Source organism: Chaetura pelagica, unplaced genomic scaffold (assembly GCF_000747805.2).
Source record: "Chaetura pelagica isolate M959 unplaced genomic scaffold, ChaPel_1.0 scaffold565, whole genome shotgun sequence".
NCBI classification, from domain to species: domain Eukaryota; kingdom Metazoa; phylum Chordata; class Aves; order Apodiformes; family Apodidae; genus Chaetura; species Chaetura pelagica.
In genome coordinates, this window is record NW_009953388.1 from 338,259 (window position 1) to 352,214 (window position 13,956).

General features: G+C 39.6%; 1 protein-coding gene across 1 annotated transcript in view; it reads left to right on the forward strand.

Moving 5' to 3' along the window:
- The window catches only part of LRRC16A (leucine rich repeat containing 16A), a 116,703-nt gene that overhangs the window by 74,688 nt on the left and 28,059 nt on the right, over positions 1 to 13,956 (forward strand). Inside the window, exon 30 of the mRNA XM_009998292.1 lies at positions 5 to 112. Coding sequence (XP_009996594.1) covers positions 5 to 112 — 108 coding nt within the window. The remainder of the gene's footprint in view (positions 1 to 4; positions 113 to 13,956) is intronic.

Genomic DNA, 13,956 nt, shown 5'->3' on the forward strand with positions numbered 1-13,956 from the left:
GCAGGAATCACTAGAAATTGAGTTAGCTGAAGAAAAACCAACTAAACGTTCCATCATCACAGTTGAGGAGCTGACAGAGATAGAACGTTTGGAGGATCTGGACACTTGTATGGTAAGACACATTCCTTAGCCTGTGTGGTTTAATTTGCAAATAACTGGAAGAAAAATGTTTTCCAAAATGCCATTTGGCAATTTTATGGTTTCCAAAATGCCATTTGGCAATTTTATGGTATCAGGAAACTAAGGTTAGGATTGACTTCTAGAACAATTAAATGTTAGGTTGTCTGATTTTCACATTGTTGTTTGGCAAAGGAAAAGCTTTTCCCTTTTCTTGACTTTCCCTTTCCTGGTACATATTCAGGGGCCTTTCTCTTGCATATGTTGCTGCAATCAAGCTAACAGAATAAACATCTCTTTCACTGGTCACGGTTTCACAGAGGTTTGGCTGCAGTCATAAATTGGACCATGCTATGCTCTGACAACATGCTGCTTTCTGCCTTGGTTTTCCTTCTACGTGATGTGGATTCGTCTGAGCCATAACAGTAAAATGCTTCTGCCTGGAAGTTACATTATTGGCCATGAACAGAGACTGATGTTTTTAAAAGCAGCTTTTGAATGTGTGGAATAAGTTGTGAAACCCTGAGACTGGGCTGCAAGCCCCAAAGTTCAAGCTTTTCAAAAGTAACTGAGTTAGGAGCCTGAGATTCAGTAAAAATGCTGAACATAAATAACTGAAAGTACCTTATAAATCCTATGTATGACTTTTGTCATTAAGATGGGTCCATGCCATATCGTAGAGTCATGGAAATAGTCATGATAGTTTATGAGATGTAAATCTGCAGAATTCCAAATAAATGTGTTGTTAACTGTATTTAACCTTAAATCCTCCTCCACCCTTCTCATTCTGCTGAGGAGCTCTACTGTGTGCATGAACTTAAGTCTAATAGGTAGGTGGTCACTGCTGCAAGGGATGGTCTTTCTCTTCAGCCCTCCTACCTGGTTCCTTGGCCATGTACTTTCACAGGAAGCTGAACTGGCAGAAAAATTGGTTGCATCTTCCTGTAGAAGAAGTTCTGTTGATTCAGCTCCCTGAATAGACTTACTACAGAGTCAGAAAAGTACAGCTCAAAAGGAGCATCAGGATTGCTCCTTTCTGCAGCAGCTGTTGGTGTCATTTAGCTATAAAATGAAAGCACACCTTCACTGGAAACACTAGCTTAAAATAGTTCTCTCTCCCTTCCAAATATCCTTCTTCACCAAGATTTTGTTTGATGCAATATTTTTCTGAACATCACAAATCACTGTGAGGCATTGTGTGTTGACTGCATCATCTGGCTCATCACTAGTACTGTCAAGTTCCAGGCACTTTATGTAGCCAACATTGAGTAATCATTTTGAGCCCTAAATCCTATGGGAGAGAGACATCCCAGTAAAATATGTAGCACCTGAACCCTATGCCTGTAAGTTACTTTTTGCATGTTTGCTTCATATATAGAAAAATAGGTTAAGCGCTCATTTTCACCCCCTCAGTCCCCCTTTAAATTTATTCTTACAGCAAGTTAATAATACTGGAAATTTAAAAAATAACTTCTGTCTTTATCTGATATCACCATGTTTATAGGAAAGGATCATATCATTGCTGTTAAATCTTTAACATTGGTCATATTAAAATAATGGAAATGTGATGCTGCTTAAACTCTTTGAAAGATGCATTAGATGCTAATGGTACTTATCTTCAGAAGTGTGTGTATCTCTCCTCATTCTCTTCATTCACCCTCATCTTGCACAGAGATTCAAATACCTTTGTGACCTAGATTCTCATCAGTATCTCATTTCTGGGGAGAATTAAGCATCAAATAAACAAAAGACAGCAGTCTTAGTGCTAAAGAACCCATTTATTTAAAAGCTATAATCCATTTTTAAGAGCGGCTTTTTGCATCCTGGGTGCAAGTGATACTGGTTGCTGTTGTAAAAATACATAGATAAATAGCCCCAAGAGGCCAAGTAATACACAGATTTTTATTGAGCTATTATTCTTACTGAGTTTTTTGCAACTAAATGCATCTTAAAAATTATTTCTTGCATTTTCTGGGTGGAGTTAGTAACTTCAAAGATAACACTTTCCAATTTTATCTGCGGGAAAATCATATGGATTTCAGATACTGTCTGTGAAAAATTAATCTGATTTGTGGCAGCTTTTAAGTGTTGCACAGATTTGTGTGGAAACGAGGAATGTTATCAGAGGTGCAGCAGTGAATGCTTTGTGAGCTGTCTAGTGCAGGAAACAGACACCTTGCTGATTTTACTAGCAATAGAAGCACATGGTTTTATGAACTCTTAATTATGAACCTGATTTCCTCTGATTGTTTCTAGTCTTAAAGGAGAAATAGCTATTTAGTTCCCATTTCCAAAATGGCATTAGTCCAGAACACTGCCTTCTTTGGTCATTGGAAATCCCTAAGTAGTACAAAGTGTAATGCTAGAACAGATCTCAGGATGTGTGTGTAGATGATGCACCTGCCTGTGTATTCTGCAACCTTCAAATCAGAAACCTTGACTTGCAGTATGGTGTTGTGCATGTTTGGGAGCTCATCCTCCTGCTGCTAAAGACTAGGAACATCGGATGAGGCTGATCATGTTGCTGTGATGTCAGGAAAAACTCTCCTATTCTAAAACATTTCTTTTCCACTTTGTTTTATTTTTGTGTGCTCCAACTATTTGGCAAGATGACTGGGGAAGAGGAGATCTTTGGGCTTATCAGGAGAGGAACTTTAGCTTGCACCACCATTTTGCAGGAGCTGAATGTTTTTTTTGTTTTGTTTTGTTTTTTTCAAAACTTCACTTAGCAAACACACTATGTTCAGCAACCCTCTTCACTTTATTCTTGTTTTCCTCAAGAAGCCTGTCAAGGATCAGTATTCTGGCTGAGGCAATGTGAACAATAGTATGTTGTTATGCACCAGCCTCCCTTCAAACTTAAGGAAAAACTGAATCTGGTTTCCATTTTGACTTTATAGTTGCAGGTAGATTATGTAGCAGTGAAACTAGATTAAATACTATGAATAAGGTAGATTATTTGTAATAAACTGCTTATGAGGTATTTGTTCTTGGATTTGGAATTGAACTTGGAAGATGTGCAGGTTTTTTTCTAAAACTCTGACAGGCACAATAGGGGTCTGAAACCTCCTGCTGGTGACACTGGAGAGGAGAAGGTCCAGCAACTTCCTAGGAATGTGTATGGGAAGTCTCCCTGACCACACTTTTATAGAATAAAGTAGATTGTCTGCTGTCATTTAACTATTTAGCTATACCTCCAACATCTCTCATTGGAGAATAAAAGGAAGACAGTAGAAAAACCATGAAGGTCCTGTTCTCATCCAGCAGACTCTTTTGTTGATCTGTTTAGTCTTACTTTATCTTCATTTCAGGCCTCGTTGTGGCTGGCCTGGGCTCCGTGTTCTTCAACTCCGGAGAGCAGCTGGTGTTACGAACATCAACATGGTCTCTGTACCTTTCAAGGTTGTTACCAGCTCAGAGCTTGCTAAGCCCTTTCATTTCTCATGGGAATCTTTCCACTCCAGGCCTGGGCCTGCAAAACTCAGAGACAAAAAGCAGTTGAATCACAGAGGAAAACTGAGGCAGGCATATTGAGAGATGGAGTGTCCTGCTACAGGCCGGAATTTGCTAGTCTGTTATATGGGCTCTGAAGAATGCTGGGAGTGATTGGGTGCTCCAGTGTAGGACATGATAGCTGGAACATTATGGACCTGAGTTTCTGATCTTCCTGAGCTGCACTACAGTAAATTGATGCTTCCCTAATCTACAGCTGTCTTACTTGTCAACATTTAATTAGAGCTGTGTTGATGGTAATACATCATTAGATAAAAGCTGTGTGCAAGTAAGATGGCAAGAAAGATCTTTATTTATTATGGTTTGGCTTCCAGAGTACTAAAAGGAGATCGCCAGAGCTGAGCCACTATTTAAAGAAAAGCTTTTTTAAAGAAATAGTTTTTTTACTAGAAATCTATGTACTCATCATCTTTAAAATAACCATTTCAGCAATATAACTTTCTTACTATAGCTAGTAGCAAGCATGCAGCCAGGATAAGTGCTGTTTTTAGAGCAAAGCAGAGGAGACGTTATTTGCATTATAAAGAAGGATGGTAGGAAATGGTTTGAAACATGTAAAGGAATTGTAGGTTTTAATACACAAGTCTGCTTATAAATCTTCATTAAAACATTTCAGTGTAAGATTTAAATGCTTGGGTGATAAATTATGTGTTTTCAAAAATGATTGTAGCTAATAAAAAAAGAACTGCCTGTGATAAATATTGAATCCTAGCCACGTCTCATCTATCTCTAATTTTAACCACATAGATGGTTCTATTACTTTAATGAAGGAAAGTTTAAAAAAAAAATAAATCCTGTGAGCAATATATTAATGTTTTAGTCTTTATTGAAGCACAGATTTCACCTGTACAGCAAAGAAGAAAATTTGCAGAAGTAGCAGAACACCTGTAGATCAATGGGATATGTTTTTCCTTTGAATGTACTAACTAGCTGCTGCCAAAGATTTAGCTGATTATTCCAGTATCCAGGCGAAGATTTATGAACCTGTGGGTTCTGAAAGACAAGGAGTATATGGACCTCAGCATTTTCAGACAAAAGGGAGAAATTGCACTCACCACACCAGAAGTTGTTGTTTTTTTTTCAAGAAAGAAAACTTAGCACCACCTGAAAGCTTCTCTCTCCCCACCTCCTCATCCAAAACAAATTAGAATTAATACAACATAAACCCCTTCAGTTGCTTTCACTGGAAGATGGAGAAAATAGTGATACAGGCTCATATGTGTATGTGTTGCTAGGAAGAAAAATTAGAGATTCTCTGGTATGCCCTGACATGCTACCACATCCCTTTCATGTTGCTCTCTGTTTACCTGCAGTAGAAGTATCTAGGGTGTTGGTAGTCAGCTTTTTGGATAAAGGACTGAATAACTACTGCCATAAAACCCCACTTCTTGTTTGACTCCTTACATTCTGCACTATAATTAAGCTCTAGCTCTGCAACTGGCTTAATCAAGCAAAAATCATTGTTCTTGCTGAAAAAGAGCATTTCCACGTACCGCTGTACACAGCCCACTCTTGCCTGCCCCACACTCTCATGCTTGTACTGGTGTTCACATAGCCTTGCTACAAACTGGGTGTGGGAATTTATTCAGCTGAGAATGCAGCTTTTGACAGAGGATTTCTTTCCCAGGTTGGTTTACAGACTGTCTAGTCCTCTGGTCGAGTTTACAAAACAAATCCTGAGCAGCAGGAACAAGCAGGCAGGGATGAGGGCAAAGGCAGCAGCCTGGATGAATGCCGGATTAAATTGATTGTGACACTTGAGTTTCTCTCTTGTATGCATTAGCAGAAATGGGCCTTTGATGTGTAGTAAATGCAGCACTCTGTGGGAAGCTAGGCATTGGCAGTATGGCATGCAGTAGTATTCTTGGCTGCTGAAAAGGCTCCATCACAGGCACGCAAGCAAATCTATTTCCGTGGGAGGCCAGTAATATTTATAGCTCACCCTGAACTAGGACAGTTTATGAAAACAGCACCAGGAGGGACACAGCACAGTGCTGACATGCTCCCTAAACCCTCCCCTATGTGTGCAGTGCTGTGGCTGAGGAAGCAAGAGACAAAGGGAGCCAATGTGACAGTTTTGCAGAACCTGTGAATGTCTTGTTCGTTTGCAAGTTACATTTGTATGTTAGTCTCACCTTTACTATTATTATTACATTGCCTTTAATTGTGAATACTTGTTACCTGTCTTTTCCTGGGTTCCTTTATATATATAGTTTTGTGGCATCCTCACTGCCCTTAGAAGTCCTTCTCCATGTTTATTCAATGCCTGTTACATGTATAGACTACAGTCTTGTTCAAACTCATGGGGGGTTGTCTGTTCCCAGCTGAAACACTTTAAAAGAAACATGGCTTTCAATGTCTTTTTCTTAGTGTCTCTGAGTGGAAGGAAGTGATGGATAATTTATTTACAGTATGCTTTCCTTAAACCAACTGAGATTTCTAAGTCAGAATCCAAAGCTGTTACTCATAATCTAGGGTACATTATTGGCACAATAGGAAATAAATGAAAAATATTATAAACTGCTTCTAGTAACAGCACCACATTTGAGACTTTTCTACTCAGGTTCAAACAAGAACTGTGAAGTGTAGATGCTGGATATTATATTTGCATAGTGGCATTTTAGTATGAGGAGCTTGTCCTCCTGTACCACTGATGCTTTGTTTTGCCTCAGTAGACCCAGATTTATATTGGGGGTAGAGGGAAGGATGTATAGTTATGTCCTTGGTGGCTGTAGTTCTTAGTGGTACTGAGTTTTCATAATTTTATTTCATATCTTATGGAAAAGCCACATTGAAAGATGAGTGACAAAGCACTCACTGAAACACTGATCTTGAGAGTGTAACTTCTCTGCAGTGGTTTTGAGAGTGGGTTTGAGGAGTTTACTGCTAAGGCATCAAATTGGGGCAAGTAGAGTGGTCTTGCACATGTAGCTATGCAGTCTATAGGCAGTGTCAGTCCCAGCTGCTCAGTCCCTCCATTTGCTGCTCAGCTAGCAAGGATTGGACTGTTGAGGCTGTAGGCAGTCATCTCAGCTGTCACCAGCAGTCTGTTGCAGGCTGGCAGCTGCTGGTGGATGCCTGTCCAGCTTAACAGACTTGGTGAGAGAGGTGACCTCTCCCTACCTTGGCTTGCCTTGCCAGACAGCACTCACCCACACAGCCAGAAGCAGGAATCACCCAAGTGCTCACTTACCTACTTCAGGTAAAGTTATCAGGTTATGAGGACAGAGCCCATTGCACGGGCTGGATCAGGAGGCACTTGTGTGATCTCTTTCTGCCAGCAGAGTTGTGGGCTCATATTATGCTCAGTATAAAAAGAACCAGAATTCATCTTTCCACAGCCTCTGCTTGTAAGAAGCTGCTTGGTATTTCCCATGGCAGATTAGTAAGAGCTCTTTTGAATGAGTTCTTGCCAAAATCTAGACTCTCTAACCTTTGGCAGAGAGACAGCAGCAAACAGCATGAGCATAACCTCTAATAGTGCTGTTCTTGTGGCACACATCTGTCTGCTGCTGTAATGAGTCTTGATTCAATTAATATCTGGCAAGTTGACCTTCTCAAGCAGTTGGGGACTTTTATGTATAAGTTGCATACTCCTTTCTACTGCTTTTTGATTTTTTTTCCACCATCTCAGATAAATAACTTGGCACAAGTTGTTTTTTTGTGTTGTATGGGAGAGCCTTGTTTAAGCTGAAATCTGGAGACCCTACTGAAAATAGCACATGCACGAGTCTGTCTCACTACAAGTGCTTCATGGTTCCCGCTTCACCCAGAAGAACAGGAGGCTTGCAACTTTTTGCTCTGCAAAACTGATACCTCGTATTGCAGAGGTAAAGAGTAGTTGCTCATAGGATGGGGGAGAAATCATCTGTGTTAGGGCAGGTGGCTATAAAGTGCCATTTGAATCTGATTGATTTTGTCAAGGAAAAGGAGGTTAGGATGGGCTGGGATACTGGAATAAGAACTTATAAATAAGGAAATAAAAGCAAGAGTACCTAGTGCCAAAAGGCTGGAAGACAGCTTTTGAGTCATCCAATCTCATCTCTGCTATAATGGACAACTGCATCACATAATCATAAATTTATCAGACTTCCTCTCAAAACATCTTGCTCTCAGACTAGAGGAGAACTTAGAGGCAAATAGATTCTTTCTTCTCCTGTTATTCAGGTCAGCAAAAGCCTCATTGCAAGGCAACGGGTGTATCTCTGTAGTAAGATCTTACTTCGTGTGAGAAAAGATTAAAAGATTACTGTGAATTTTTGAGATTAGTAGTGACAGGATTAGGATACTGATCTGAAACCAAAAGCACTTAAAATGGTGGAAAAACCTTCTAGTAAGTAGCTGTTAAAGCAAACTAAAAGAGGTGAGCAGGATAGAAAGACAAAATGATTGAAAAGTTAGGGTAGTTTCATTCAAAGCTGATCACAACCTCTTCTTACCTTGTACATTTTAGCTGTGGGTGGTTTCTAATACCATGGCATTTAGTTTCTCCATGGGGAAGTTTGTGTCTATACGGGCTGAGAAATTGCAGAATCCAGTGCCTTCTTGCCAGCCAGCACTTAATTCCATTCTTCTGGGTGGGCAGTTCTGCTTTGCAGGGTAGGCTTCTTCTTCCTCTTATTTCATGGTATTTCTGTCCTTTGTGGCTCATGTGCTGCCCCATGACTGTCTGACCCAGCAGCATTATTTAAATCATGTATCATGCTTAGGTGCTGGCAGTCCACGCACCAGCTTTTGAGTTTTGCCATCCTCTCTTGGGTAATTGTGATTGACCCCTTCTAGCAGTTTGCTTTAAGAGAAGAAACTGAAGTACCCAAATATTTCTACATCCCATACAGGGTCTTAGAACATTTACTAGTTGACTATCAGGGTATCTCCTGTTTTTAATAGGTGTAGTAGTTCCTGACAGGACTTAAATTCAGAAGATTGGTTGCTGGTTTTTTTTAATGTTAAAGTTTGCAAAGTATATCTCAAAGTGTCTGAGCAATATGAATGTTTACTGTGCATGCCAGAAAGATGTCTGAAACAAACTTCAATGAGAAAAGAGTAGCAGCTCAAGTATGCTTGGGTTTTCAAGGATAAAACTTCCCACCAGAGTTCTGAGCAGGGTAGCTACTAATCCACTTCCCTGCCCAGGGTAAACTGTGTCTGATTTCACAGTGATGAGCCTCCCTTTAGTATTTCTACTTTGAAATGTCACTGCTTCAGTGCAAGCAATGCATCATCTGCCCCAAAGGTTCTAATGATGGTGGGAAGATGACTGGTGGGTTTTGCCTGGCTGACTGCCAATCCTTTTGGTAGCTGTTTGTTTCAAGATGTCAGAAGGAAGGAGAGATGCAGAAGCTGTGTTGGTTCTCAATCCTGGGAAGCTGTAGGGCAGGCAGATAAACCAGTTTCTGTCCATAAAGTCCTAGGTTGGGTTAAAGGGACCTTCAAAGATCATCTAGTCCCAACCCCCTGCCATAGGCAGGGTAACTTTCCCTAGATCAGTTTGCTCAAAGTCCCATCCCACCAGACTTTGAACACTTCCTTTCAGGAGTGCCTTACCTCAAACTGGCTTTAATAATATTACTATGAGGGTGCCTGATGTATATGGTGGCTGTCTTTAAATAATTGCCTAATAATATCTTAAATGGCTGTCTACGTCTCTATATTTGCTGAGTTCAAGAGCTTTTTTCCCCTACTATGTGGAAATTTAGGTCATGAATAATGTATTTTTTTGCATCAGTGTTTGCCAGCTGAATGTAATGAACAAGCAAGCAGGTTGTAGTGGCTTGAAGAGATGTTTTGTGCCATCTGACCTGTAGCAGCTCTCTATTCAATGCTTAGTTTTAAACTGAAATAAATCAGTTGGAAGTGTCCTCTTTGTTACTCTTAAAGCCCAGGTGCTGTAGAGGATGCTGCTAGCCTCTTCATGAGCAACAAGAAAACAGAACTGATGATACTGAGAATTGCTTTTTTGATTGCAGGTGGCAGTTGCAGGCAGAGTTCCTTGCAGGATACTAATTCAGAAAATGAAATTAAAAATTCAGTTTAGTAGTTTTAGGAATTGCTTAGTTTAATTAATGCAGCCTTTTTTTACTCTTCGTTATAAAAGCTTTGGCTACCTATATGCAGAAATATTTATGAACAGGAATTTTACATGACTTGAAAGATGCAAGCACAGAATGATTAATTGAAAGAATGCATTTAAGTACTTGGCCAAATATCACAGAATACATGAGCCACATCTCAGAAAGTAGAAAAGCAAAGGTTTCCTAGTTAGGAAAATGAAACAAGCTCAAGGGCAAATCTATTGAGCTTATTGTACTGCAGTGCTACTCCTTTTCTTTCAGAAAATGTTGCTGTGCAAAGTAATTCTAAAGGTCAGGCTGGCTGAGATGAGACTAATTGAATTAATTCTGAACCACAGCTCTTTCTTGAGAAATTCAGCTCTTGAGGGAGGGAAGGAAATAAACATATGCCTTAAATTAATGTATGAATTAATGTATGCCATGCTTATTTACAGTATCTATATCTATATCTAGTATTTCCATATAGAGGACAGAATTCTGATATATAAGGTCAGGACTAGATCCTCTGCTGGTGCAAAAAGGCATGGCCTCTACATTCAGGACAGCTGTGTCAACAAACTGCAGTCTATCACAGCTTGGCCTTGGTTTTTAGACAATATTAGTGGCTTTGCTCTCCTGTAAAATACTCCTGTCATGGATTTTAGCATTGCATTTAACTTTCCAAGGACAATGGCACTCAAGGGTGAGATTCTAAGGACAGTGATTCAGATTACCATCACTGCTAGTGTACATAGCTAAATTTCTGCAGTCCATGCTGAGTGTCTTACTCTGCAAATCATGATCAAATCTTCAGTATTTGAAGTAAGGAATTGCAGATTTCTAGTTTCTAAGGCTGACTATACAGGTGGAGAGACACCTGTGTGCCCAAGGATTCATGTGCAAAAAAGTGAAGTTGATCAATTTACCGCTCTGTTTTATAAAGAATACTTGAAGATGTTTTTATTTATTTTAAGATGAGACAACAGGTGTGTGATATCTCTGTCAAAGGTAGTGAGGAGGCTGGACGAACTGTGGGAAATGTCAACTGACTTAAATGGTGTCACCTTAAATAGGTGAACATGACCTAATCATGGTCAGGATTACTTAGAGCAAAAGAAAACAGCAGGATTTATGATATAATGTCTTGTTTTCTTATGTCTCTTCCTTAAAAAGGCATACCCCACGAAGTACACATAGCTGAAACAATTTAGCACTCGTTTAAAATGTTTGAGAAGAATCCTTGAAAGTATTTTTTCTCACAGTTCATTCCCAGTTGGCACATTGTCCAGTTTCTGGCTTCGTTTGGGTGGAGTATGTTTGGGATTTTTGGTTGTGGGTTGGCACTTGGTCTTCAGCAGTGGCCCATGTGGGCTGGGAGACAGACCACTTTATTTTGCAATTATGCTGAGAGAAAACAAAGGAATGGGTTGGGTGGTCTTGCAATCTGTAGGTTCTGTACAAAGCAGCCACATTCCTTGGTGACTTCAAGCCAAGTCCCTTAGTCCTTGCTTAATGGTGCTTCCTTGTCTAACCCGTTGCCTGCTGTGTGCCTCCCTCTCCTCCTTCTCTCTCCTTACTCCCCACCAAAAAGCTGTTTGACACCTTTTAACTTAAAGCATCTGAGTAGTCACACTCACTTAGGGAAGATCACTAAAATGTGGGAAGTTGGGGCTTCCATATGCTGCTGCTGGACCAGGACTGTGTGCTGTAAACTCCCCAAATCCTGGCACTGCTTCCTGTTATATACACTGCTTTGCACTGTGGGCCTAATCTCATCTTCAGCTGCTTGTGAATAAAATAACTTCCCTGTCTGTGCATAAAATACACAAAACACACTGGAGTACTACCAAGAATGCTGTCTGAAAGAGAAACCATGTTGCAGATTGATTTTTTAATATTTTTTTTTAAGTGTGCTGAAGATTCATTTTTAAGGTGGTTTCAGTTTTAGAGAAATTTCTTGATGGATTCTGCAGTCTCTTCAGCAATGTCAGAACAGCCCTTGTAAATGGTAATATGGAAGATGGGCAAGAGAAGAGAGAACATGGATTCTGGCAGGGAAATGGAGTAAGAGTGTGTATGTGAGTAGCATACAAATCTGAGAGTAATCAGGAGGCTTGTCCGAGTCACTGTGAACTCAGAACTCGTGTGTAAAGCCGAAGTTTCTGAAGACAAAGGAAAATAAAAACTAAATAAAACCAAAACACACAAAAGCCCCGAGGATAGTAGGAAATAAAGAAGTGGAGCTGTGTGGAAGAACACTGCTGTTGCTATTCAAAGACAGACTGTTGTGTCTTTAAAACTTAGCTGCAGTTAGGCTTTGAAGGATGAACCATGACAAGTGGATCATTATTGTTGAAAATGTCAAAGCACTGAATAACTGACCTTAATATCCCTTCAGCAATTAAACATAGAACTTTATGTTTTGCACAGACTGTTTTCACTGCTGATAATTAAACACCAGTGCAATATCCATTTAAAAATGTACTTCCTTGCACAGTAGCTTAATCCAGGCCATAACTGCTGACTTCTGTGACAAACACTGTGTGAGTATCTGCAGTGTTGTTATTCAGTTCCCATTCAACTTGAAGGGAAAACTGCACTTCTAATAATTGTTTTTTCTTTCTCTAAATTAAGGAGAATTGTGATTGGATGGTTTATGTGCCACCCAAGAGATAGGATATGACATTGCTTCATTTCATATGATGACTGTCCTGCCTGCTTTCCTTTTTTCTTTTTTTTTTTTAAATAAATTTTTAAAGGGGATTAGAAAGATTGTGCTTTATTAATGAAACAGTTCTTCTAATGTGCCAAAAGTGCTTGAAAAGCCTAAACTTCCTTATGGGAAGGAGAAATGCTGTTGCTTTGGATTAGGTTTATATAAACTTCAGGAGAAGAGACTTGCATCCCTTTTCATTCTTTTAAGAGAAGCTTTGTTTTGTATTCCTTGTGCTTTCCAAAACAAACTACAGGGTTTGTTTTTTTTTTAATTCTGAAGCTTTTCTTCAGTCTAGGAAGTAGCAGCATTACAGTCTTTCTCATTACTGGTGCCAGCAAAATGAAAAAAACGACAGTACATGGGGGCAGCAGGGGGCAGGTTGGCACCCTTAGCGAGTGCCACATATTTTAAACAAACACCTGAAAGCCTAAATTTGTCCCAATATAGATAAAACTAAAGCTATCAGATCCTATCCTCTGAAAACCACAAAGTGTATAGCACCTCCAAATGCAAAGGATTTTTACCTCATTCTTGCATGTCACCTTTCCTGCTAAGACTCCTAAGTGTTTTGGCTTTAATTTTCTTTATTTTGGTGAATTCTGGTTTTGCCTCCTTTCCTGAGAACTGCTATTGCTTTGTCTTCCCCATTCATATTCTTTTTTCTTTCTTTTTTTGCTGCATGGAGACTCTCTGCTGTACAAGTGTAAGTATTTTTTTAGCTCTGCTGTTTCTGGCCTACTTGTTTATGTTTCTGTGCTTCATTTGCCTCTGCCCTGCCTTATGAATCTCCTAGAAAGATTGTGCTTTATTAATGAAACAGTTCTTCTAATGTGCCAAAAGTGCTTGAAAAGCCTAAACTTCCTTATGGGAAGGAGAAATGCTGTTGCTTTGGATTAGGTTTATATAAACTTCAGGAGAAGAGACTTGCATCCCTTTTCATTCTTTTAAGAGAAGCTTTGTTTTGTATTCCTTGTGCTTTCCAAAACAAACTACAGGGTTTGTTTTTTTTTTAATTCTGAAGCTTTTCTTCAGTCTAGGAAGTAGCAGCATTACAGTCTTTCTCATTACTGGTGCCAGCAAAATGAAAAAAACGACAGTACATGGGGGCAGCAGGGGGCAGGTTGGCACCCTTAGCGAGTGCCACATATTTTAAACAAACACCTGAAAGCCTAAATTTGTCCCAATATAGATAAAACTAAAGCTATCAGATCCTATCCTCTGAAAACCACAAAGTGTATAGCACCTCCAAATGCAAAGGATTTTTACCTCATTCTTGCATGTCACCTTTCCTGCTAAGACTCCTAAGTGTTTTGGCTTTAATTTTCTTTATTTTGGTGAATTCTGGTTTTGCCTCCTTTCCTGAGAACTGCTATTGCTTTGTCTTCCCCATTCATATTCTTTTTTCTTTCTTTTTTTGCTGCATGGAGACTCTCTGCTGTACAAGTGTAAGTATTTTTTTAGCTCTGCTGTTTCTGGCCTACTTGTTTATGTTTCTGTGCTTCATTTGCCTCTGCCCTGCCTTATGAATCTCCTGGGAGACTGTAGTGCCATCCATCT